The sequence below is a fragment of the Mobula hypostoma genome, chromosome 25 (genome assembly GCF_963921235.1).
Source record: "Mobula hypostoma chromosome 25, sMobHyp1.1, whole genome shotgun sequence".
In the NCBI taxonomy this organism is placed as follows: domain Eukaryota; kingdom Metazoa; phylum Chordata; class Chondrichthyes; order Myliobatiformes; family Myliobatidae; genus Mobula; species Mobula hypostoma.
In genome coordinates, this window is record NC_086121.1 from 20,418,728 (window position 1) to 20,443,284 (window position 24,557).

The 24,557-nt window shown below is 43.4% G+C and overlaps 1 protein-coding gene across 3 annotated transcripts in view; it reads right to left on the reverse strand.

Annotated features, from left to right (window-relative positions):
• Positions 1-1,590: 1,590 nt before the first annotated feature.
• plod1a (procollagen-lysine, 2-oxoglutarate 5-dioxygenase 1a) overlaps positions 1,591-24,557 on the reverse strand; it is a 47,156-nt gene continuing 24,189 nt past the window's right edge. Inside the window, exons 10-20 of one of the 3 annotated variants that reach the window (XM_063033527.1) lie at positions 24,408-24,529; positions 20,104-20,208; positions 17,321-17,446; positions 12,953-13,094; positions 12,666-12,779; positions 12,092-12,157; positions 9,044-9,148; positions 8,806-8,952; positions 6,200-6,325; positions 5,824-5,949; positions 1,591-3,875 (exon numbers count right to left, since the gene is read on the reverse strand). In XM_063033527.1, coding sequence (XP_062889597.1) covers positions 3,720-3,875; positions 5,824-5,949; positions 6,200-6,325; positions 8,806-8,952; positions 9,044-9,148; positions 12,092-12,157; positions 12,666-12,779; positions 12,953-13,094; positions 17,321-17,446; positions 20,104-20,208; positions 24,408-24,529 — 1,335 coding nt within the window. In that variant the 3' untranslated portion in view covers positions 1,591-3,719. The remainder of the gene's footprint in view (positions 3,876-5,823; positions 5,950-6,199; positions 6,326-8,805; positions 8,953-9,043; positions 9,149-12,091; positions 12,158-12,665; positions 12,780-12,952; positions 13,095-17,320; positions 17,447-20,103; positions 20,209-24,407; positions 24,530-24,557) is intronic. The other 2 variants (XM_063033529.1, XM_063033528.1) reach the window with 2 other exon arrangements.

Sequence of the window (24,557 nt, forward strand, 5' to 3'; positions counted from 1 at the left end):
ACTTCACCTGTGAGTCGGCTGGGGTGATATACTGCGTCCGGTGCTCCCAATGTGGCCTTCTATATATTGGCAAGACCCGACACAGACTGGGAGATTGTTTGCTGAACATCTACACTCTGTCCGCCAGAGAAAGCAGGATCTCCCAGTGGCCACACATTTTAATTCCACATCCCATTCCCATTCTGATACGTCTATCCACAGCCTCCTCTACTGCAAAGATGAAGCCACACTCAGGTTGGAGGAACAACACCTTATATTCCGTCTGGGTAGCCTCCAACCTGATGGCATGAACATCGACTTCTCAAACTTCCGCTAATGCCCCACCCCCCCCTCGTACCCCATCCGTTATTTATTTATATACACACATTCTTTCTCCCTCTGTCTCTCTGACTATACCCCTTGCCCATCCTCTGGGTTTTCCCCCTTCCCCCTTTTCCTTCTCCCTGGGCCTCCTGTTCCATGATCCTCTCATATCCCTTTTGCCAATCACCTGTCCAGCTCTTGGCTCCATCCCTCCCCCTCCTGTCTTCTCCTATCATTTTGGATCTCCCTCTTCCCCCTCCCACTTTCAAATCTCTTACTAGATCTTCCTTCAGTTAGTCCTGACGAAGGGTCTCGGCCCGAAACGTCGAATGTACCTCTTCCTAGAGATGCTGCCTGGCCTGCTGCGTTCACCAGCAACTTTGATATGTGTAGCTGTATTTCATTAGGAGTTTGAGAAGATTTGCTCCGTCACCAAAGACACTCACAAATTTCCATAGATGTACCGTGGAGAGCATTGTGACAAGATGCATCACCGTCTGGGATGGGGAGGTGGGGGGTGCTGTTCGTGCTACTGCACAGAATCGAAGTAAGCGGCAGAGAGTTGTAAAGTTGTAAACTTAGCCAGGTCCGTCATGGGCACCAGCCTCCATAGTACCCAGGACATCTGTGCCTCAAAAAGGTGGCGTCCATCATTAAGTGCCCCCATCACCCAGGACATACCCTGTTCTCATTGCCACCATCAGGAAGGAGGTACAGAAGCCTGAAGGCACATACTCAACAATTCAGGAACAGCTTCTTCCCGTCTGTCAACAGATTTCTAAATGGACATTGAACCCATGAACACTACCTCACTACTTTATATTTATCTATTTAATGTATATACTTACTGTAATTCACATTTTTTCCTGTTATTATGTATTGCATTATACTGCTGCTGCGAAGACAACAAATTTCACGACGTGCTGGTGACATTAAAAGTGATTCTGATTCTGAACTACAGCTGAAATCTTCTTGTAATCAGTCTGTGACGAATGCTCTAAGTACAACTATTGCCAAATCAAATGGTGCACTTTAAAAATTCCTTTTTAATTAAATTCAATTGCTAAGCAAGTGATTTCAGCAGCAGTAACCTCTACACTGCCTAATGAGAACTAGTTTCTCTCACTAAACCTCTGCATACCAGTTTCTCATTTTCAGTTCTTCCCATCTCTAAGCTAATATTAACATGCTCACAAAGGCCAAACAGCACTTCATTGCCAATCACTCCAATCAATCGCAAACATACAGAACAACTTTTAGAAAACACAAATAGCAAATATGTTTTACTATAAAAGTTTTTATTTTGACATTATATGAATGACGATTAGGGCCTCACAATTTATCAGATTTTCCTTTCCACCTGTTTTCCTCTGTTCATTTCCCTGGAAAGAACCTACCCACCCTAAACATCAGGGGATTTTGTTATTGCGGAGATTTGGGTGCACGGCCAATTTTTATAACCTGCTGAAGACAAATTATTTCAACTTCCAGGGCTGGTGCTTAAGCCTCCTACATTTCTCAATCCTGTAAAAAGTCTCAGTTGAAATACTCTACAAATGGAAACAAGAAAATCTGATATTTGGAGGGAAGTCCTAAAGACTGTCGGTTTTTACGCGTTCAAACACCTCCGCTCTTCACAGCTTCCCCATCCAATTTGTTTCTGTCTCCATTTATTTGTAAGTTTTCCAATGACGTTATAATTCTTACTAACTCCCATAAACTGCTTTGCCAGCACAGCTAATAAAACTGGATGAATACTGAAGCTCTCAGCGCAGCAGAACACTAGTGTTAGCATTTCAGTGCAAAGCGGGGAGTCTGAAACTACACCTTCAACACTTATCTTCTGCTTAGAGGTGAAACCACTGATTTCTGTGATGGGAGGTTTCAGAAACAAAAATGAAAAGAAGGTAATAATGATTGACGAGTCTTCGACTGTAATAAATGAAACCAAGGCTAGAGATTGGCAGGCAAAAACAATATTTGATAGTGTATGCACAACGCTTGAAATATTCTCTAAACGTACTAATGCTGAACAATAGTTCAGAGAATCTAGAGGCAGTAAACACCAAAAACCTAATGACAGATTGTTAACAGGGTGCTTGGCAGTTTACACAGAAAGAGAACCAAATTACCTTCTTGGCCTTTCTCCATGCACATCTAACCTTCATTTCACAAGCAATTATTTCTTTTAACACTTTGCAGCAGTGGCTGTAATGTTTGTGATCCTTGCAAAATTTATGTGAAGAGGTAGTTCATGATTTCTTGTACTACTGGCTTAATCAAACTTTGCTACCAGTTATTCGCAAAGTAAGTGCAATGCACAAGCAGATCCACTGCCCAACCCCTTCTGCGAATCATAATAATCAAATCTTTTGGTTTGCTATCCCATTTCCTGGGTTGCTGCTCCATGGATGGTAAGAGTACAAACATCAGCAGGAAAAGTGAAATATCACAGCTAATGATATCCTGTCATGCCATGGTCCACAAGCATGTCTTGTAATCACACAATCAAAGCCAACTACATTCACTCCTCGTTCACTCCAACCACATTAAGTTCAGCAGCATAGACTGGGGACTGAAACGCAGGACTGATGCAGAGCTAAAATCTGACTGCTCCATTACTACTGATCCCAACCCTCCCTCAACTCAAACCAAAATGGGATGAACTCATGGCATCGGTACCTCCAGCATCTATTGGATTCAGATCTGCTAGTTACTATGCAAAAGTTGGCCTACGCCTCCAGAACTGCTAGATAATATCCTCCGGTTATGATGGGATGGTGGAGTTGTGTACCTCCAGGATCTCCAAGTTAGAAACTCACTGATTATTATATGATGGCATGGACCCAGGCTCCATGATTACATACTCTTTGGTTATAATTGGATGGAGTAATCTCATACCTCCAGGATCTCCTGGTTACCACCCCTATGATAAGTAATGGGATGTGGTAGACTCCGGAATTCCTACATCATTGATCTTAATTCAAGATCCTTGATTGGTCAGGGTATGGAGGGATATGGGGAGAAGACAGGAGATTGGACAAGAGAAAAATTGGATCAGCCATGATGAAATGGCAGAGCAGATTCGATGGGCCAAATAGACTAATTCTGCTCCTATATCTTATGGTCTTATCATATACTGTCGGGTTACTATCGGATGTGGACTATCTGTGTTACATGTCACTTTCCTGGGATTTGATTATTATTATTCAGATCTGGACCTTCACAACTGGCAAATGCACCTGCATATAACTACCCCTTAGAACATAGCACCTAGAGAAATTTATTAACCACTATATACAGAGCAGGGACATGAACTGTCCATGCTGTAATACCTTAAAGAACAATAGGTTGAAGTTTGTTGCAAACTGACATCGTAACAGCTTCCACTGCATGCAATTAGGCGCTAAGCATTTTTAAGGGTCAACAAAAGAGACAGCAATGTATCGTGTTCCACTGGTGGTTGGAAGACCCTCATGGTAATGCGTCAGTCTTCCTGGGTGCATGAGGGCCCAGCCCTTCCGAGGCGCTTGAATGGAACAGTTATACCTGAGGAACCTGCAGCCACCTCCCTGAAAAAGACAGAACGATCATTTTAGTTTCAATAGCAACGTCCACCACTTAGGAACAAATGCAAAATGCACAATGATCAGGTGTCACTGAAACTGGTGTACTGCTAAAAGTACCTTGGTTACAGACAGGGGATAAGGAAACATAACAAGAAATGTACCAGTGTTGACTCCTGTTATACACTGCTAGGACGATCAGTCCTGCGGTACGCAGTGTACACACAGTAAAATGTACACTCAGAACCTTACAGAACTAACTTGTACACTGAGTTAGTTCTGTAAGGTAACACCGGGCAGGCCAGAATAAAATCTGGATGCAGTCTAACTGGCTGAAGTCAAATAGCAAGAGGAAAACCTGAGGAAATGTGTATTTGGACCCTTAATACAATTATTCTCAATAAAAATGTAGGCAATTAATAAATTAACAATCATCATGAACAGATATCCACAGGTAAAAATGGTGATGTAGGAAATAGTTGGCTGAAGGGAGGCAGGATCTTCAGCTACACTGGTCTGAATTGGAGGCAGAATAGTAATTCCACCTTGTGAGTCAAATTTCTCCTTAAAGATGAATCAGTGTTATTTTATCAGCCTTAGAAATATCAATGAGTAGCGGAACTTCTTCCCAACATGGTGAAAATTCGTGGAAAGATCAGATGAGCAACGTTGGCCTTTCCTAACACAACACCACCCAACCATGAACTCAGCACATTCCCTCTTCATGTTTCAGATACTTGCAGCTTTCAAAAGCTATAAAAGAACATTGCCCTTCAGAATGTCACTGAAATTGAAAAGCATCCTCATAAGTAAGTTATTAAACAGATCAGCAATTTCCAAAGTAACATGGAGGAGTTGACCTTCAATTTAGAATTCTTTGTCTTCTGGCTCACAGAAGTGAACCTCATCCTTTTTTTCATGTTTTCTTATAACTGGAGTGTCATATTTTATTTCCTTGGGGATGCTGGCTGTTTGCATGGTGAAAGTATTTGCCTGCAGTAATCCCTCAGTTAACTTGAAAGGATAATTAGAGGGCCATCCCAAAGTTCAGGTACAATGACAGGGACACACCAAGGGTCATATGGACAGATCACAGCTGTCATCCTCTTCGAAAGGCAAAAGTTAACTCCCTAACTATTCCACATCAAATAACAGTTGTTAATATTGGAATGAAAACCAGAAATACTTTATTCATTTCAGTCCTCACAATCCGTATCATCCTGGAAGGAGAAGGGCGAAGTTCATCTGATCAACTTTAGTCCACCCGGATTGTGGTAGGAGATGCAAGAGGGCAGAAAAAGGGCAGAACTGGATGGAAGAGGAAGTTCTGCAAATGAATTACACATTACAAGTAAAAAGGTCACAAAATGATGTTATTTTCACAGATAACATATGTGGCTGCACGGACGCATTCGGTGTCAGAACCCAACATCAAAAAACTCATAGTTGGTTACAGGAGTTGTGAGTCAGTTCACCCTGTGGGGAAGATTGAGGGTGTCACAAATAAATATTAACAATTACCTATGAAAATCAAGGGGTATGCATTATCAATTGACTGTTTACCAGCATTATACCGTTAATGGTCTAAACCTGAATCATGACATGTCCTTAGCTTTCCCAGTGTATTAAAGACACTCATTAGTTGGACAATCAAACATCAGTCCTCACTGAACATTAATGATTAGGAAAACCATGCATTCGTTGAATTTGGTACATTCCACAGCTCAAACACATCCTCGGAAAGTTAAACATGCAAGACCAGAACAAAGAGGGAGAATCAGTTTAATACTGATTTGAGAACTTTGCAGGGAGCCACACAATAAATGTCAGTGTAACTATCAGAGCCATGCTTCAAGTCCTAGTGCCGGCTCCTGTCGAGCAACCCATGACACATGCTCCTTACTCGTACAGAGTGATCAGATTGGTCCATCCCTAGCATCAACTTACAACTTACCTGATAGTCAACTCCAACCTTGTTGAGCGCAATGTTTACAGTAAAAGTAGAAGCGTCATGATGTGGCATTAAAGATGGCTGTTCATCAGGTTTATATCTAACTACAAAGGCCAGGTCAAACAATGCCTGCAAGAAAGAAGAGGGGTGTGAAGCAATATCATGCAGCATCCATTAAAGAGCGGGTACTGGTTAGAAAGAACTAAATCTCATCTTACAAAGCCCTGTGCTCCCAGGTTGTGTCTGCACCTGGGCCTCAGCTATCTCCATTGTCATGACAGCCCGGGCCTTGCACCTCTCCTGTACCTAGGTCTCAGGTTCCTCCAGCATCTCAGGCAACTCCTCCTGACGTATTCCAGTGAGACTGAACTGGTTTTACCTCATAATCAACTCCTGCCCTGTTTAGAGCTACGTTAACAGTGAAGGTTGAGGCATCGTGATGAGGTTCAAGCGAGGGCTGCTCCTCAGGTTTGTATCTCACTACAAAGTTCAGAAACGAGTTGGCCTGAGAGCAAAAGTTTAACATGGGAGAAACAAAACCAACATTAGTAACCATGGTGACAACAATCATCAGTTATAACAGTTTTATTATTAATTTATAATAGGCTTTTATTGAGTCCTTTTGATCTCTGTCCTTAATTGCAAGTTTATAAATTTACTAGTTCAGTGTAATACTAAACTGGAATAGTCTGGCCATAGATTTCTTTATTATTTTCACAACTACTTTCCCACTGTCTCCTCTGCTCAGACCCACAGATGTTTTCTCTTCTGTTCTCTATTCCACTGCTGAGAATGCTAACAAACTACAATCATCCATGCAGAATGCACCAGAATCGAGTCCAACCTGGGCACGGGCCAGAAGTTCACAAGTACTTTCCATCAGAGCTAGTGGGAAAGGTCAGAAGATCACCACCCTTTACATACTCTTGGGAAATAGAGAAAAGAATGTGTGTTTATGTGTGCACGTGAGCACGCGCGCAGAGAAGAGATTTTGATCATTCTTTTAACTGACTGGGTACTCCAGATGATTGAAAGTGAATCTCTTGATCCACAGCAGAAAACCAGAATGAAAAGCCTCAGCAGTATTGAAATGTTTCTTCCATTTCTTATCAACTATTTTCTCACTAGTTCTAAAAATTTTGAAGGAAAGGCTGGCTAGATCAGGCATTTTATGATTAAAACACCCGATTTCTTTTCTTTCAACTTGGGCCTCAACATCCCAGCCTGTATGTAAAATGCCCGATAAGTAAAATTGGGGTCACAGGCAGACTGAAAATGAAATTATTTTGCTGCATGTTAGTCAGTCCAATAGTCAAGATTTATAAACAAACACCATTTAAGAGGAAGATCAGGAACTTTAAACAGATTTATATGTCCCTGCCTCAATTCTGCAGTTCATACCCTCGGGTGCTGATTGACTTGATAATCCCAGGCTCTCCTGGAACAAGCACCTCCTCACTTATCGCCATCTCTATGTTTACAGTTTCAGGCAGGCTTTATCATTAAGCCTGGTGATGCTGTGTCATCTGGAGAGATCACTTACCGATCTGCTTTCCAAGAAACTTTTAATCTCACGCTTGTTCCCACATGCCTCCCCTCTGCAACCTGAAAGCACGTCTGCCTAGAAATTCAATCACTTAATCCCATTCTTTTCAGGTGAATTTGGTAACAATCGTTACCAAGTTGTTTCATGTCACCCCAGGCCATTTCTGCGTGAGAGCACCTTTCTGTCTCCAATGTGAATTCCACATCAGAGATGTATTGGATATGTCAATCTCCATTTGGAGAACTGGGGGGGTGGGGAGTGAGCTTGGACGATATTGTCCCAAGACTAACCACTGTCGGGCATATCTAAAACAAGCTGGACTTAATCCCATACAGAGCTTTCATCCTTCTACCATTCCCACAATCAAGCCTTCCCCCTCCAAATCACTATCCCGCCTCTGCATCTACTCAAGGCCTACCACCTTGAACCTTCAATCCCTGACTCCCGAATTCCTGCCTCCATAATCCATGCAGGGTTTAACAAGAGGCCTCAATCTCCCATTTCCAGCCCATTAACTAATTCTGGACACAATTCCTCTTTCTATCACACCCAATCCCTTCTGCCCCATCAATGTAAAAGCTCTCAATATTTCTTCTCCAATCTGAACCCCCACAACTAAACTCCTGACATCTCTTCTTCCTATAAGAGGATGCAAGATCTTCATACCTATCGATCCCCACCACCCCAACCGTTACAGGGAGAGTACAGCCTCTGAAACCAATATGTCCTTTCCAACATGGGCCTGGGCATTTCTGATCACCTGAATCTGGCCTCGGAACCGGCAGCTAAACAACATCTTTAGGGTTAAGAATACTGAGAAGACCAAAGCCACTGTCTTCAATTCCTACCACAATGTCATCCCTCATTGGAGATCCCAGCCGTCTACCAGACTGAAGCAGAGACATGGCAACCAAGTCAATAGTTGATCTAAGATTAACTTTGGACCACAATACTAACCCTACTTTCACCTCCATGACAGGCTCTGCCTCAGCTCTCTTGATGAAACTTGATCACATCCTTCTTAGTTCCAGAATATTCCAAATATCCTCCTGGGCCAGCCTCCCCTCTTCCACTCTCCACATGCCAGTTTATCCACTGTACTGAGTTCTGCTCACCCATGTTTATTAGTACCAGGTTCAACAAGACGTCAGTATTAACATCCTAACACTGCTTGCGCACTCCATTTTGATTTTATTCCTCCCCTACTCCCTGTAATCTCCTCCCTACCAACCATCTGCGATCTCTATGCTGCAGTTCTAACCTCTTCTGCAACCCTAATTTCAGTTGCAAATTTTAACTTGACGGTCGATATTCAGTAATATGGTTGCTTTCTGCGTTTAAACAGAATGATACTCTGATGGCAATGTCACCCAAGTGTTGGAGCAGCAAACAAGCACCCAACCCAAAAGGTGGACCACAATAGGGCAGATAAAACTGACCTTGGTGTAGTATCCTGGGTAGAACTTTTCTGTTAAAGGTGCAATGTACTCTCTTAAAAACTTCTGCCATTGTTTCTCATATCCAATCTGATTCATGTGAATGTCGATCGTTGGCACATTTTCATATCCACCCTGAATACGTACGTCCTAGGACAGAGATGAAAATGACATTGGAAACATTTCGCAGTCATGTTCAGATACTCTCAGTCACCTCATCCTTGATTGTTGTTTCACTGACCTCATTGCCTCCGGTTGACCATTGCCCGTAATTTTCCATCTCCTCAACGAGGTCATCGCAGGCTCGGTCAGTAAAAATAGGGAACCAGTAAACATCTGGACAAGGCTGTAAAACATCGTGAAACAAGTGTACTGCTTTGAATCTGTACCATACAGGTGAATGTATCCTCATGCCCACGGCACCCACTCCATTGCCCATTTATTAATCCTCTCTTCACTACGGTACAGAACTGGATGGTATTGACAAGACTTCATTGTGGCGAGAGTATTTACACCCATGACTGTGTGGCTGGGTGTAGCTCAAACGCCATCTATAAATTTGCTGATGACATAACTATTGTTGGCAGAATCTGAGATAGTGACAAGAGGGTGTACAGGAGCGAGATAGATCAGCTAGTTGAGCGGTGTCACAGCAACAACCTTGCACTCAGCGTCAGTAAAACCAAAGAACTGACTGTGGGCTTCAGAAAGGGAACACACAACAATCCTCATAAAGAGATCAGAAGTGGAAAGAGTGAGCAATTTCAAGTTCCTGGGTATCAATATCTCTGAGGATCTATCCTGGGCCCAACATATCGATGCAGCAGCAAGGAAGGCTATATTTCATTAGGAGTTTGAGGAGATTTGGTTTGAAACTAAGAAGGACACTCGCAAATTTCTACCGATGTAGTGTGGAGAGCGTTCTAACTGGCTGATATAGGGGCGAGGGAGGAGGGCTACTGCATAGGATCAAAATAAGCTGCAGAAAGTTGTAATCCTAGTCAGTTCCATCATGGACACTAGCCTCCATGGTATCCAGGACATCTTCAAACAGCAATGCCTCAAAAAGGTGGCATCCAGCATTAAGGACCCCCATCACCCAGGACATGTCCTTTCCTCAGTGGAGGTACAGAAGCCTGAAGGCACACACTCAACGATTCAGAAACAGCTTCTTCCTCTCTGCTATCCGATTTCTGAATGGACATTGAACCCATGAACACCACCTCACTACTTTTTCTTTATTTTTATTTTTGCGCTACTTATTTCATTTAACAACTTAGTATTATATATATGCAAGGGGTTTCTTCTTTTATGTTACTGGTAAGGCTAATAAAAATGGCTTCTTTGTTACGTTAACTGCTGAGAAAGTGCTTCCCTCTCACAGCTTGTTTGGGTTAAAATTACTGATAAGAAAATCGTATTCATTTGCTAACCAATTGGGATAGATGTTATTCTTTCTTGTGTGTCTGTAAGCTATTGTTTTTCGCAGGCTTTGAGGCGGAAGGCGCGATGGGGACAGGGAGAGGAGACACGATGCTGTAAGCTGGGCGGCGGATGGACCCCGAGCGGGAGTCCGAAGCCCAGGGTCTTCAGCGAGTAGAGGAGACAAAGACAGACTCGTGTAGAGCATCTGGTTGACCACCGTGGATGGTCCCAGGCGGCGGGTCGAGGGGGTCGGAGGGGATCGAATGGCGGAAAGAAGTCTCCACTAATTGAGCTCCAACTGTTGTGCACGAAGTGGTTGAACTTTGATAAGTTTGGCACCTTTTACCTTCCTTTTATATTTTATCTCTATTAATTACATAGTTCCAGTAAGTTCTATAAAGTGTAATCTTTTAATCGCATATGGTGTCCTGTCTGTTATTTGGCGGGGTGGGGTACATCACACAGCATCCACACAAACTTGATTACCCAGTCTGACGGGGCTGAAGGCTGCTCCCCCCAGATGAAAGCGAGCTGAGCGAGCCTGAGGCTTACCGGGGGCCACATATACTTACGATAACTCACATTTTTCCTTCTATCATCATGTACTGCTGCTGCAGAGTCATCAGATTTCATGACATATGCCAATGATATTAAACCTGATTCTGATTTGTGCAACTGTCATTGGAGATTAACTGTACTCTAGAAAACATGCATTCATTCCTCAATCACACTTTATTTACATGTGCACAAGGAGAATTATGTGGCACATGTCACCAAATGTTTGATCAAAGAAATGCCATTTTTACACAGCAATTGACTAATTGGATACAGATATTGACAAATTGATAACCTTGTGGTTAAAATCCTTATTTGCATAATCAATCACACTACAATAACACCAATTTAACTAACCAGTAAAATCTACATGCTAAACACCAATAGCTTACATTACAAGGCCGTATGCCTGGGAAACGCAGGAAAGGAAGGCAAAGAAGAAAATATATGGACACTGTGAAAGAACTAACAGATCTAAGTGTGCAAGATATCGTTGACGTTGCGAAGGATTGTTTGATGTGGACAGCCATGATTGCCCAAGCGTGTAACGCGCAAAGCACATGAGGAAGAAGAAACACTAATAATATTTCAGAATTAGGAAAGCAAATTTTATTCTGGGATCCTTCATTTTCATCTTTGTCTTGATATGTTGAACTTTTCTGGCCCCAAACAGTGCAAAGGGAAGCGATGCTCTTCAAAGCTATGCCTCGCTCTACTGCACATTATTTGTGAACTACCCTTGCCTGCAAATTATTTTAACCCTTGCCTTGCTGCAACTTCCACATTACCATCCACATTGATTCCAAAACGTGTGGAATATCAATGGCTATTCAGCATTTGTAGTTGGTGGACGCCGGGCAGTCTCTTCAACGTTGGAATGTAAACGCAGCACTACACAGGTTAATGATAACACATGCTGATGGAGACTACTGCTACACCAAAGCTTTGCACACTATCATCGTGCTGTACTGAATTTTATGAAGACCAGAATGAAACTATGTTTGCAATGTGATAAACTGTGGAGGTGGGAGAGAAGATGTAAAGTATCAATGTTGGAGCAAATGGGCAACAGGGACTTACATTGAACTCAGTTTCTCCAGAGCAGATCACACTTTACAGTTAATTCATTTTTCTTCTCTCTCTCTCTCTCTCTCCCCTCAGCAATGAAGGTCTTCCATCTCTGTCAGTGTGCATGGCTTCCTTCACAGTGTCAGTAGCTTCCAATTACTTTATCAGCTCGATTGGAATGGGAAGAGTTCCCAATCTGGACTCCTTACACCACACTTTGCAAAAACTTCAGTCTTCTTACCTGTAAGAAGATTTTCTCTCTGAAGGTTTTGCTCCAGTTGGAATGAATGTACTTTTCCTCCCAATCCTGCAACGTCACAGAAAGAGAGGTGAGAGGGACGCCGTGTCTCCTGTGCCCTGCCCACTGCTCCTTCTGAGATTTACTGACCTAGGTCAGTGTGCTCTTAGTGTGTGGCTACATCATGAGCACATCCAATGCAGGAGGAAGATGCTTGCAAACATTATCCATTTTCACAAAATTCATTTTAAATTGCATCTTTAAAAAGAAATTACCTAAATATTACAATAATTACAGCTCAATGCTCCAAACTCTATTGTTTCTTTCTCTATGGTCCTGTTCTCCAAGTGGCCACAAGTTCCATACACTTGTTCCCCATTTCTCTCAACAATAGGTCCTGCTGGAAACCGACTACCCGAGCTAAAAGTTACTGGTCTTAAGGACTCAGGCCCACAATTTATGGGGGATCAATATTAAACCAGCCACAACATTCACCAGCCAGTCCCATTATTCCATATGAGAGTCAAATGACTGCGCCCTGCCAAACTCTTTCTTCGAGTCCCTCCCATTAACGTACCTGTTGGTTTTCAGAGATCTGCCAGAGGTCATTGTGGAGGCTACCAGTGTGACAGTTTGCCACGGAGAGAATGTGTCCAAACTCGTGCCTGTTGGTGACATACATGAAGATTCCCTGAAGAAACGACGAGTGGATTAATACCGAAACTGAAGGATATCAAAACATCACCAGTAATCAGAGCATCAATTAACATCCGTCACATTCTTGCAGTTTTGTTATCCTTGGTAAGGAAGAAATTGCTTCACGACAAGGAAATTCTCATTGCTGTGGTAAGCTGAGACTCTCACCTGCTCTCTGATGTTGTGACAGAAAGCCATGTCTGTGTCCAGCTTGTTGCTGTGATAAAGATCTTTGTCAGTCAAGTCTGACCGCAGCAAGGTGCCTCGAATCAGGTACGCACTGGAGATATAAGGGACATTCCACACACCTCTGCATAGAAAACACCAGAAGGAAGCAATTTAAACTCTACATATTTGCAGCTCCCAGCCCACACAGAGAAGTGCACAAGCATTAAATCCTACATCAGTTCCAGTTTGGCACCGTGCATGCCCAGAGCCTCGGCGATCAGCAACAATGCTTCAGAGAGGTTCACTGTTGCCCCGCAGGGAAACTGTTCCATTCCTCGGTAGCAATATTGCCATGTGGGGCGTGTCCTAACACCTCTGTTCTTCACTGGAACCTGGGTTAAAATCTAGCCCAGAATCCTGAGATGAGAACGTTCTTCTGCCAGACTCAAAGAGGGCAGACGGGGAGCACCATGGAAACAAGGAGTATTGGCAGTGTATCCGCTTGGATTACCTGAAGAAATGGGCGGTAGCAGAACATTGCATATGCAACGATACAGGATTGACTTCAATGGCACCAAAACTACTGCGCCATGCCAATGGCTTTTGGAACTGCCTGGTAAAGGAAACCATTGAAATAAGACCAGAGAATAAGAATTTTAACAAAGACGAATGTCTCGCTCTAAATAAGAACTGGAATACAATCTTAAACAAGGTGGGACAGCAGAAACCTGACTGGTTGAGGAGTAACCAATCAGGAGTGACGGATGACAGGAGTTGCGTATATATATCACCGAACTAGAGGTGCCCAGGCATCCCCCTTGATGAAGATGATGGAATTTGTCAAAGAAACATTGGTTAAAATCATCACCTGTACCCGGCTGGCAGCCTGAGAACAGGCTTGTGTGTCATATACGTCAGGAAAGCACTAGGTGCTTTTTCAAAGAGGAACACTCAGATTGGATTCATTTCAGTTATTATGCAAACCTTCTTGGACAAGTTAAATAAAGGAACATGGAAACAGGGAGCCCCTTGTATCTACTAAATCTTGAATTCATGGCTGATGTGAATCCTAAATCTACTTTCTTGCATTCAGACTGCAGAAAACTAGAAACCTCTGCACATCAAGCGTTATCACCTCACACAGAGCCAGTCGCAGGACAAGGTGGGTGTTTTTACCAAACTAAGGACGAGAGTAGAATGTTATTAGCATGACCCAATTTGGGACTTTTCGTGGACAAATACCTTGTTCACAATCTCATGGTAACTTTTTTGTAGATCAAATTACAGTGGGGTCAATTCCCTCCAAATCCCCTCCTCACTAGACCAATATAACTAGAAAAGCACTTAGAAGCACATTACATAATAGGCCCAAGTCAGCATGGTTTCCTTAAGGGGAAATCATGTCTGACAAATCTGTTGGAATTCTTTGAGGAAATAACAGGCAGAATAGACAGTGTTAGTGGATGTTATTAACTTGGATTAAGTAGGCTTTTGACAAGGTACCACACATGAGGCTGCTAAACAAGAGAACATGTAAAGATACTAGCATGGAAAGATGGCTGGCAGAAGGCAAAGAGTGGGAATAAATGGAGCATTTTCTAGTTGGCGCCTGGTGACTAGCGGTGTTCCACAGGGGTCAGTGTTGACTTCATTACCTTTCAGATTGTACAGTGCATTGAAGAAGTATTCAGCCCCTACAACTATTTTCACATTTTACTATCTCATTTTCTAAATTTAAAATATTTTGAAGTAGGATTTTTTTGAGCGAATCTACAAAACATTGTGCATCATGTCAAATCAAAACAAAAATTGCAAAACCTGTCAACAACTTACTAAGAATTAAAAATCAGAATTGTGAGGCTGACAAAGGATTCATACCATTTGCATTACTGTGCTAACTTTCTTCAGGTGCAATACTGTATATTACCTTACTAACTCACCCAATTTGTTGATGTAGAAAATTGGAGGATCACCTGAATAAATACCCCTCTCTCTGGAAGGTCCAACAGTATGGTAGATTTTCAACAAACCAAACCAAAATGAAGACAAAAGAGCATTCAAGGCAAGTCAGGGAAATGATAATAGAGAAACACAAATCTCGGGAAGGGTACAAGACCATCTTAAAGGTACTAAACATACCTCAGAGCTCAGTACAGTCCATTGTGGAAAAAGTGGGAAAAATAGGAAACCGTAACCAAACTGCCTGGGTCAGGCCATCCCTGTAAACTTAATCGCTGGAGAAGAATGGCAATTGTAAGAGAGGCTACTGTGACACCAACAGTCACTCTGAGTGAGCTGCAGAAGTCAGTAGCTACAACTGGAGATGAACTTCACGGCTCCACAATCTCTAAGGCCTTGCACAAAAAAAGGGTAATTATGGAAGACTGGCAAGGAAGAAGCTCTGGCTAAAAAAAAAAGCATCACTTAGAAGATACCGTAAAGATGTGGAAAAAGGTCTTGTGACTAAAGGATGAGACTAAAGTGGAAATTTTTGGCCTCAACACTAAGCAGTACATGTGACGTAAATCTAATACTGTGCACCAGCCAGGTAACATCATTCCTACTGTAAAGAATGGTGGAGGTAGCATCGTGCTATGGAGATGCGTGGACTGGAAATCTGGTCAGGATTGATGGGAAGATGAATGCTGCTAAATCCAGAGAGATCCTGGAGAAAAACCTTCCAGCCTCTGCCAGAAAACTCAAACAGGGGAGGAAGTTCATCTTTCAGTAGGACAACAACCCAAAGCACACTGCCAGAGCAATCATGGAGTGGCTTCAAATGAAGAAGACTGATGTCATTGAGTGTCCCAGTCAGAGTCCTGATTTTAACTCGATCAAACTTCTCTGGCAAGACCTCAAGATTGTTGTGCACCACCGCTCCCCAACTAAACTGGCTCGGCTTGAGCAACTTTGCGAGGAGGAGGAACGGGCAAATCTTGCTCCATCACATTGTGCAAAGCTAATAGAGACTTATCCAAAAAGACCACTGGCTGTAATAGCTGCGAGAGGTGTTCAACTAAGTACTGGGTAAAGGGGGATAAATACTTTTGAACTGCTGAAATTTCAGTTTTTGAATTTTTAGTTTTTCTTGCTTTACAATTTTCTGTTTTTTGGGCTCCACTGTGAAAAAAGGAGCATGTGATTCACGAATAAAAATGATCAGTTAAGTCAATCAAAATGCCTAGTTGTAATACTCATTTCTGTGACCAAAGCTTTGGGGGCTGAATGCCTTTTACAAGGCACAGTATGTTATTAATATGGATGATGGAATTGACAGGTTTGTGGCCAATTTGTAGATGATACAAAGATAGGTGGAGGGGCAGGTAGTGTTGAAAAAGCAGGGAGTCTGCAAAAGGACTTGGACAGATTAAGGGAACGGGCAAAGAACTGACAGGTAGAATACAGTGTGATGAAATGCACAGTCATGCACTTTGGCAGAGGGAATAAAAGCATAGTCTACTTTATAAATGAGGAGTGAATTCAGAAATTGGATCTGCAGAGGAACTTGGGGGGTGCAAGATTCCTTAAAGGTTAACTTGCAGGTTGAGCTGATAGCAAGGAAAGCAAAAGCAATGTTAACATTCATATTCAGTGAACTAGAGTTTAAAAAGCAAGCACATAATGCTGAGACTTTATAAGGTATTGGTCAGACTGCATTTGGAGTATTGTGTGCCGTTTTGGACCCCATATCTAAGAAAGGATGTGCTAGCATTAGAGAGGGTCCGGTGGACATTTAGAAGAATGATCTTGAGAACGAAAGGGTTATCGGATGAAAATTGGTTGAGGGCTTTGGGCCCGTGTTCCCTGGAGTTTAGAAGAATGATCTCATTTAAACCTACCAAATATTGAAGGGCCTAGATAGAGTGGACGTGGAGAGGATGTTTCCTATCGTGGGGGAGTCTAGGACCTTGGGGCTCAGAATACAAATTTGTCCCTTTAGAACAGAGATGAGGCGGAATTTAGTTAGCCAGAGGGTGGTAATCTGTAACTCATTGCCACAGACATTTGTGGAGGCCAAGTCTTTTGGGTATATTTAAAGCAGATGTTGATAGGTTCTTCATTAGTAAGAGTGGGAAAAGGCAGGAGAGTGAAGTTGAGAGGAAAAATGAATAAGCCATTATTGAATGGCGAAGCAAGCTTGAAGAGCTGAATAGTCTAATTCTGTCCCTATGTCTTATGGATTCATAATTAAATTCATTCCATGGGAACAAAATATTACCCAATTTACAACTGTGTGAAGCAGATGTTGTCAGCAAAGAGACATATGTGGAGAGGAGTCACTCTGGAACATTCACAAGTTAATTAACAAAAGGCAAGATGTACGAGAGCGCGCAGAACCTGAATACAAGTTGGAATGATGAGGCTCACATTCTCCGTCGATCAACAATATCCACATAATCTTCCGACCGAGCGTAATATCCGTCAACGCTCATTGCCCCCCAGAAGTTAGACCACAGCTTCTTGCGACGGCTGACCAGTGGAGCCAGTATCGATCTGCAAAGACCAAAATTGTCAGCCACAATTATAATGAGGACGACCACTTCTGCACCAGAACAGGTTTAGAACTCCTCAGTTTTTGGTTTAAATAAATTCCTGCACCTAAGGGAATATGGCTCGTTATTCTTTACTAATTTAATCTGAATGTTCAATGTTTTTAAATCAATTCTTATTATTAATCTGCTTCAGCTGGTTAAGGTTCAAGTTTACAGGGACTTATCAATTCACCACTATTCCATGAAATATAAGCCTCCTTATCATTATCTCACATCGAGAAGACAGGTAACAAAATAATTAGAATTCCAATTAATTCTGAGAAGTGTGCTACAGCCCGGGGCTGGCTCTGTAAAAGCTTCCTGCACAAATCAATATGGTCATGGCAGGTCCTGACCTTAGTACGACTTGGATATGTTCCTTATTATGACAATCTGATAAAATTCTACTTATTTCAGATTTTTAATCAGCATCAGTGTTTTTAATGAGACCTCCACACTCCTACTGTCTTTTGTTTGAAGGATGGCTTCTTACCTTGTCTTCTGGCTTGGTAATGTCTCATTTTCTAGATTCCCCACCAATATAAGTTCAACTCTTTCTTTCTCACCAATTAATTCCCAAAACCTCTTTGACCCTCTAGCTTCCAGACAGAGAATTTTAACCCTCGGAGCCCTGGTATCATTCTGTTATATTTAGGTTATGCTCTTTGCATAACCTGTATGTAATTTATCACATGTGATGTTCCATACCTGTATGGAACAATCCATATTCCAAGCCTATACTGGTATCCGTCCCCCACTTTTCCTTCACAACATCTATGATTGCATTGGCGCTGCTTCCTGCACGCATGCTGAGCTCGTTGACTTCATTAACTTTGCCTCCAACTTTCACCCTGCCCTCAAATTTACCTGGTCCATTTCCAACACCTCCCTCCCCTTTCTTGATTTTCCTGTCTCTATCTCTGGAGACAGCTTATCTACTGATGTCTACTATAAACCTACAGACTCTCACAGCTGCCTGGACTATTCCTCTTCCCACCCTGTCTCTTGCAAAAATGCCATCCCCTTCTCACAATTCCTCCGTCTCCGCCGCATCTGCTCTCAGGATGAGGCTTTTCATTCCAGGACGAGGGAGGTGGCTTCCTTTTTTAAAGAAAGGGGCTTCCCTTCCTCCACCATCAACTCTGCTCTCAAACGCATCTCTCCCATTTCACGCACATCTGCTCTCACTCCATCTTCCCGCCACCCCACTAGGAATAGGGTTCCCCTGGTCCTCACCTACCACCCCACCAGCCTCCGGGTCCAACATATAATCCTCCGTAACTTCTGCGAGTTCCAACAGGATCCCACCACTAAGCACATCTTTCCCTCCCCCCACCGCCTTTCTGCCTTCCACAGGGATCGCTCCCTACACGACTCCCTTGTCCATTCGTCCCCCCCATCCCTCCCCACTGATCTCCCTCCTGGCACTTATCCGTGTAAGCGGAACAAGTGCTACACATGCCCTTACACTACCTCCCTCACCACCATTCAGGGCCCCAGACAGTCCTTCCAGGTGAGGCTACACTTCACCTGTGAGTCAGCTGGGGTGATATACTGCATCCGGTGCTCCCGGTGCGGCCTTCTATAATTAGTGAGACCCAATGCAGACTGGGAGACCATTTCGCTGAACAACTACGCTCTGTCCGCCAGGGAAAGCAGGATCTCCCAGTGGACACACATTTTAATTCCACGTCCCATTCCCATTCTGATATGTCTATCCACGGCCTCCTCTACTGTTGAGATGAAGCCACACTCAGGTTGGAGGAACAACACCTTGTATTCCGTCTGGGTAGCCTCCAACCTGATGGCATGAACATTGACTGCTCTAACTTCCGTCAATGCCCCTCCTCCTGTTCTTACCCCATCTCTTATTTATTTATTTATTTATTTATTCATTCTCTCTCTGTCCCTCTCACAATAACTCCTTGCCTGCTCTCCATCTTCCTCTGGTGCTCCCCTTCCCCTTTCTTTCTCCCTAGGCCTCCCGTCCCATGATCCTCTCCCTTCTCCAGCCTTGTATCCCTTTTGACAATCACCTGTCCAGCTCTTGGCTCTATCCCTCCCCCTCCTGTCTTCTCCTATCACTTCGGATCTCCCCCTCCCCCTCCCACTTTCAAATCTCTTACTATCTCTTCTTTCAGTTAGTCCTGACGAAGGGTCTCGGCCTGAAACGTCAACTATGCTTCTTCCTATAGATGCTGTCTGGCCTGCTGTGTTCCACCAGCACTTTGTGTGTGTTGCTGTAATTTCTAAGGTAGGATCCCTGGCATTGTATCCTCTGCCTCTGTATTCCAGTCTTCTAATTAGGAAAATTAAATATTCTGAATTTACTGACACCTTTTAAACTTTTTTTTTTCTTTAGTATTCTCTGTTAATATTTCTACATACTTTGCTGCAACAGAATTTTGAGGACTATAAAGTTGTATCTAAAGCTTCACTTTCAGAAATTTGAAATTGGCCTTTATACAAAACAGTTTTATTGACTCTCAAAATTATTTAAAATATGGTTTGGTAGACTAGTTAAGCAATAAAATCAGTTTGTACTTCAACCTGAAGGATAACATCTTTAATTTGGAGCCTTCCTGGAACAGATGAAGATTACGAAGAGTTTGACCTGACCTGTTCTGTTGAACAAGAAGCTTCAGGATGTCACGGTTCTGAAGCACAACTTCCATGTCAACACTGAAGTAATAATCACAGGTCACATCTTGACGGCACATATCACTGAGGGAGACAGGGAGGTAATCACAGTTATGTATTTATAATATCTACTGGGCAAATTGCAATTCCACTTTACACAGTTGCAACAGCATGTTCAAACACGACATTGATAACAAGAAAAGCAGAAAACGTGAAATCATCTTCAAGGAGCGGTGCCTCAGAAAGGCGGCATCCATTATCAAGGACCCTCACCCCCCCCCAAGGCACGGTCTCTTCTCATTGTTACCATCAGGAACCCAAAGGCACACGCTCAGCGATTCAGGAACAGCTTCTTCCCATTCTGAAATGGACATTGAACCCATGAACACCACCTCACCTACTTCTTTTAATTATTTCTGTTTTTGCACTACTATCTTTAATTTAACTATTAAATATACATACTGTATATATTTACTGTAATTCATTTACTGTTTGCTATATTTATCAAGTATTGCATTGTACAGCTGCCGCTAAGTTAACAAGTTTCACAACATATGCCGGTGATATTAAATTTGATTCTGAAATAATCAGCAGGTGTTGCAACTTTTAAAAACTTCTATTCTTTCTTCCCCTGTCCAGTTTCTTCCCATTTATAACTGTGATTAGCTCTGACACTCCACGCCACTTTGACATTTCCTAGTTCCTGCTCACAGCCTTAACAGTTTCACCGTGAACATTTAACCCCATCACGCCTCCGGCCCAAATCAGAATGGCCTGGGGTCCCTTTGTTTCTTCTCTCAACCAGATCATACCGCCACCAGCCCCCTGCACTGGGCTGAACTCATTCTCACATCGAAAAGCTTCTCGTTGAACTCCAATCGCATTATCCAAATCAAAGATGTTCTTGTGTCTCCCTTTTTGGAAAAGAAGTGGAATAGTCCTTACTTCAGGCCAATGACGGCCCTCCCTTGCCTCTTTTCCTGGTGCACGAGTGATTGTTAGTGTTGGTCCTCACTTTTGTACAGGGCTTGGTTGCTTCATCAGCTCGCCAGATTACATCCTTCCCTTACTTTCACTCTTCCCTTTCTCGACTTATCTATCTCAGGAGGTCAGTTAGTGTCCAATATTCACTGCAAACCCACAGCTACCTCGATCACACTGCTCCCCACCCTGATTCCTTTAAGAATTCCACGCCATTTTCTGTGTTACAGCATCCATTGCTTTTGTGACGCTTTCTTTTATTCCTTAACTGCAACTTTATCTCTGCCATAGTTGTCACACTTTTCAAGCCCATCTATTCATGCCCCCCTCTCCTCTCGCCTCCTTCCCTGGTCCACACCATTTATCCTAACAGCCTCCATGTTCAACAGAAATTCCTCAATTATATCCACCTCTCTTAACAAAATGCCACTACCAGACACATCCTCCCTTGCCCTACCCCTCCCACTTTAGTGCCAGAGCAACCATTCCCTCCAATGATGACCTGGTAACACCCTTATCCTTCCTCACGGTCACTTCCCTTGCAACTACACGAGAAGCCACACGTGTCCTTAACTTCTTCACTTCCTACCATCCAGGGATCCCCACGTACCTTTAGGTGAAACAGCAATTTGCTCATGACTTCTTTCCAATTTAGAGAATTGGATTTGTTCTCATAAAAAGTTGTGAACCTCCAAAATTTCCTCCATTGTTTTTTTGCCTCTTCACAAAGGTTGCTTGACCTGCTAAGTATAGACTTGTATTTTTTTTCAGTCTTACAGTTTTTATATTCTGTGTTTGCGCCCATTCTTTCTCATTTTCTTTTGTGTGTGTGTGTGTGTGTGGGGTGTGTGTGTGTGTGTGTGTGTGTGTGTGTGGGGTGTGTGTGTGTGTGTGTGTGTGTGTGTGTGTGTGTGTGTGTGTGTGTGTGTGTGTGTGTGTGTGTGGGGTGTGTGTGTGTGTGTGTGTGTGTGTGTGGGGGTGTGTGTGTGTGTGTGTGTGTGTGTGTGTGTGTGTGGTGTGTGTGTGTGTGTGTGTGGGGGGTGTGTGTGTGTGTGTGTGTGTGTGTGTGTGTGTGTGTGTGTGTGTGTGGGTGTGTGTGTGTGTGTGTGTGTGTGTGTGTGTGTGTGTGTGTGTGTGTGTGTGTGTGTGTGTGTGTGTGTGTGTGTGTGTGTGGGGGTGTGTGTGTGTGTGTGGGGGGTGTGTGTGTGTGTGTGTGTGTGTGTGTGTGTGTGTGTGTGTGTGTGTGTGTGTGTGTGTGTGTGTGTGTGTGTGTGTGTGTGTGTGTGTGTGTGTGTGTGTGTGTGTGTGTGTGTGTGTGTGTGTGTGTGTGTGTGTGTGTGTGTGTGTGTGTGTGTGTGTGTGTGTGTGTGTGTGTGTGTGTGTGTGGGGTGTGTGTGTGTGTGTGTGTGTGTGTGTGTGTGTGTGTGTGTGGGTGTGTGTGTGTGTGTGTGTGTGTGGGGGTGGAATTGGGGGTTGATGTTCTTGTTGCATTTTGTGCGGGGGGGGACAGGATGGGGGGGGTCAATATTCCTGTTCCAGTTTTGTTTGTTTATAACATGGGGAGAGGGGGATTTGGGGGCCAATGTTCTTGTTGCATTTCGTGTGGGGGGCTGAGTTTGCCGTTTCTCGCTGAACTAGCTTCCATGTTTTTTCTGTTTCATGGCTATCTGGAGAAGAAGAATCTCAGAGTTGTGTACTGCGTACATACTTTGAACCTTTTTGAACCTTTAAGTTCTTCCAGCACTTTCCTGTGTGATGAGAATACACATAAAATTAAGATGTTTGCTGGCCTGGGTTAGCATCAGTGACATCAGCAAGTGGTCTGCCACCTGCCCTCAGGGGAAGGAGAGATAAGGAACAATGGAGCAGCGTCTGGAGATGTGTAATGAAGGGACGGGAGAGAGAGCTGTCTGGAGCGGCTCCCCCTTTGAACCCTGAACTGTTTGAAGTGATGGACAGGCGATACCCCAGCAGGGGGATAAAAAGGGACCGGTTTGCTAAGGCGGACACACACGCCACCCGAGGTAACGAGACCCTGGAAGCGGTACGCTTCTCACGAGTCGGTGGGAAGTACCAGACAACGGCCAGGGTGGAAAGGTACAATCAGCAGGAACCCGGTGTGTGTCCGCCCTTGCCTGGGTGCCGGGTTCACTGCAGAGGATCGACCGCATCTGGAGGAGGGGTCACAGTCGGTGACCTCAGGTGACATCACCAAGGACCCGCCCAAAAAGTTGCTTGTGAGCCATATCGCCGGTCTGTGAGTGAAGCCATGTCTGAATGATCAGTTGTTCCTGTTCTCTCTCTCTCTCCCCCCCGTTGTCCATCGCCATGGCAACGATTACTGCGAACTGAACTACTAAACTGGACTGAACTTTGAGTCACTTTGAAATTTGGTCATTTACCCCTAGACAACGATAGAGCTTGATTGATGCTGTTATCTTAATTCTGTGCACATGTGTGTTTATCATCGCTGAACTGTTGCATTTATTATCCTTTCGATTACGGTGTTGCTTGTTTCTTTGATAAAACTTTCTTTGTTCTAGTACTCCAGACTCCAACTGAGTGATCCATTTCTGCTGGTTTGGCAACCCAGTTACGGGGTACATAACACCTGTTGCATCTCAGATTTCTGACTTCTGCAGCTTGTTGCCTTTCAGCTGAATTAAAACATCTTCCACTTGACATATGTACAAAAGGACACAAATGAAGACATCCATCCAGTAATATCATACAAATACACACACGTATGTGCAAGTAAACCAACAAGTCACACAGATGTGAAAAAAAAATTCATGCCCCAAGGAAATAAGTGCACAGTTAAGGTAAAACTTGCCACAAAAAAAAATTCACACTTCCATAGCCCCTAAAATGATTCAGAGACATCCCAAGTAATCTTTGAACTACTGGCTTACATCAGGATGCATAGCATTGCTGTCGTACGGGAAGCATAGCAGCAAATTGGCTCACGGCATGTTCTCAGAAATGACAAGCCACAAATAATCAGAAAATATGTTGGATGAGCACATCCCAGGACAGTGAGGAAAATCCCTACTGTTTCCAAACAGCCCTATAAAATTAATCGCAACTGCTTGAGAAGACAGGCAGAACTTCAGCTAGACATCACTTACAAAAGTCAGCACCTCTTTGAGTGCCTCACTCCCTCAGAATGGATGATGTGTATGGCAGCGTGCATGTTAGTCCAGATGTGGGTTTCAGCTTCTGGAGCCAGGCTTGAGCAGACAGCCTTCAAATCCGAAAGAACACAATACTCTGGTTTACTCCCCACACTGTTTCTTACTCACAGTCCCATGTTGCGAGCATCTGCGTTGTTAATCTCCTCCTCTGGGCCAATCACTTTCACATTCCGATACTTGATCCCATATTCCTGTACGAACTGCCACACATACCTCTCATACTCAGCTTGCTATTAACAAGGAAAGAATGTCTCAGAA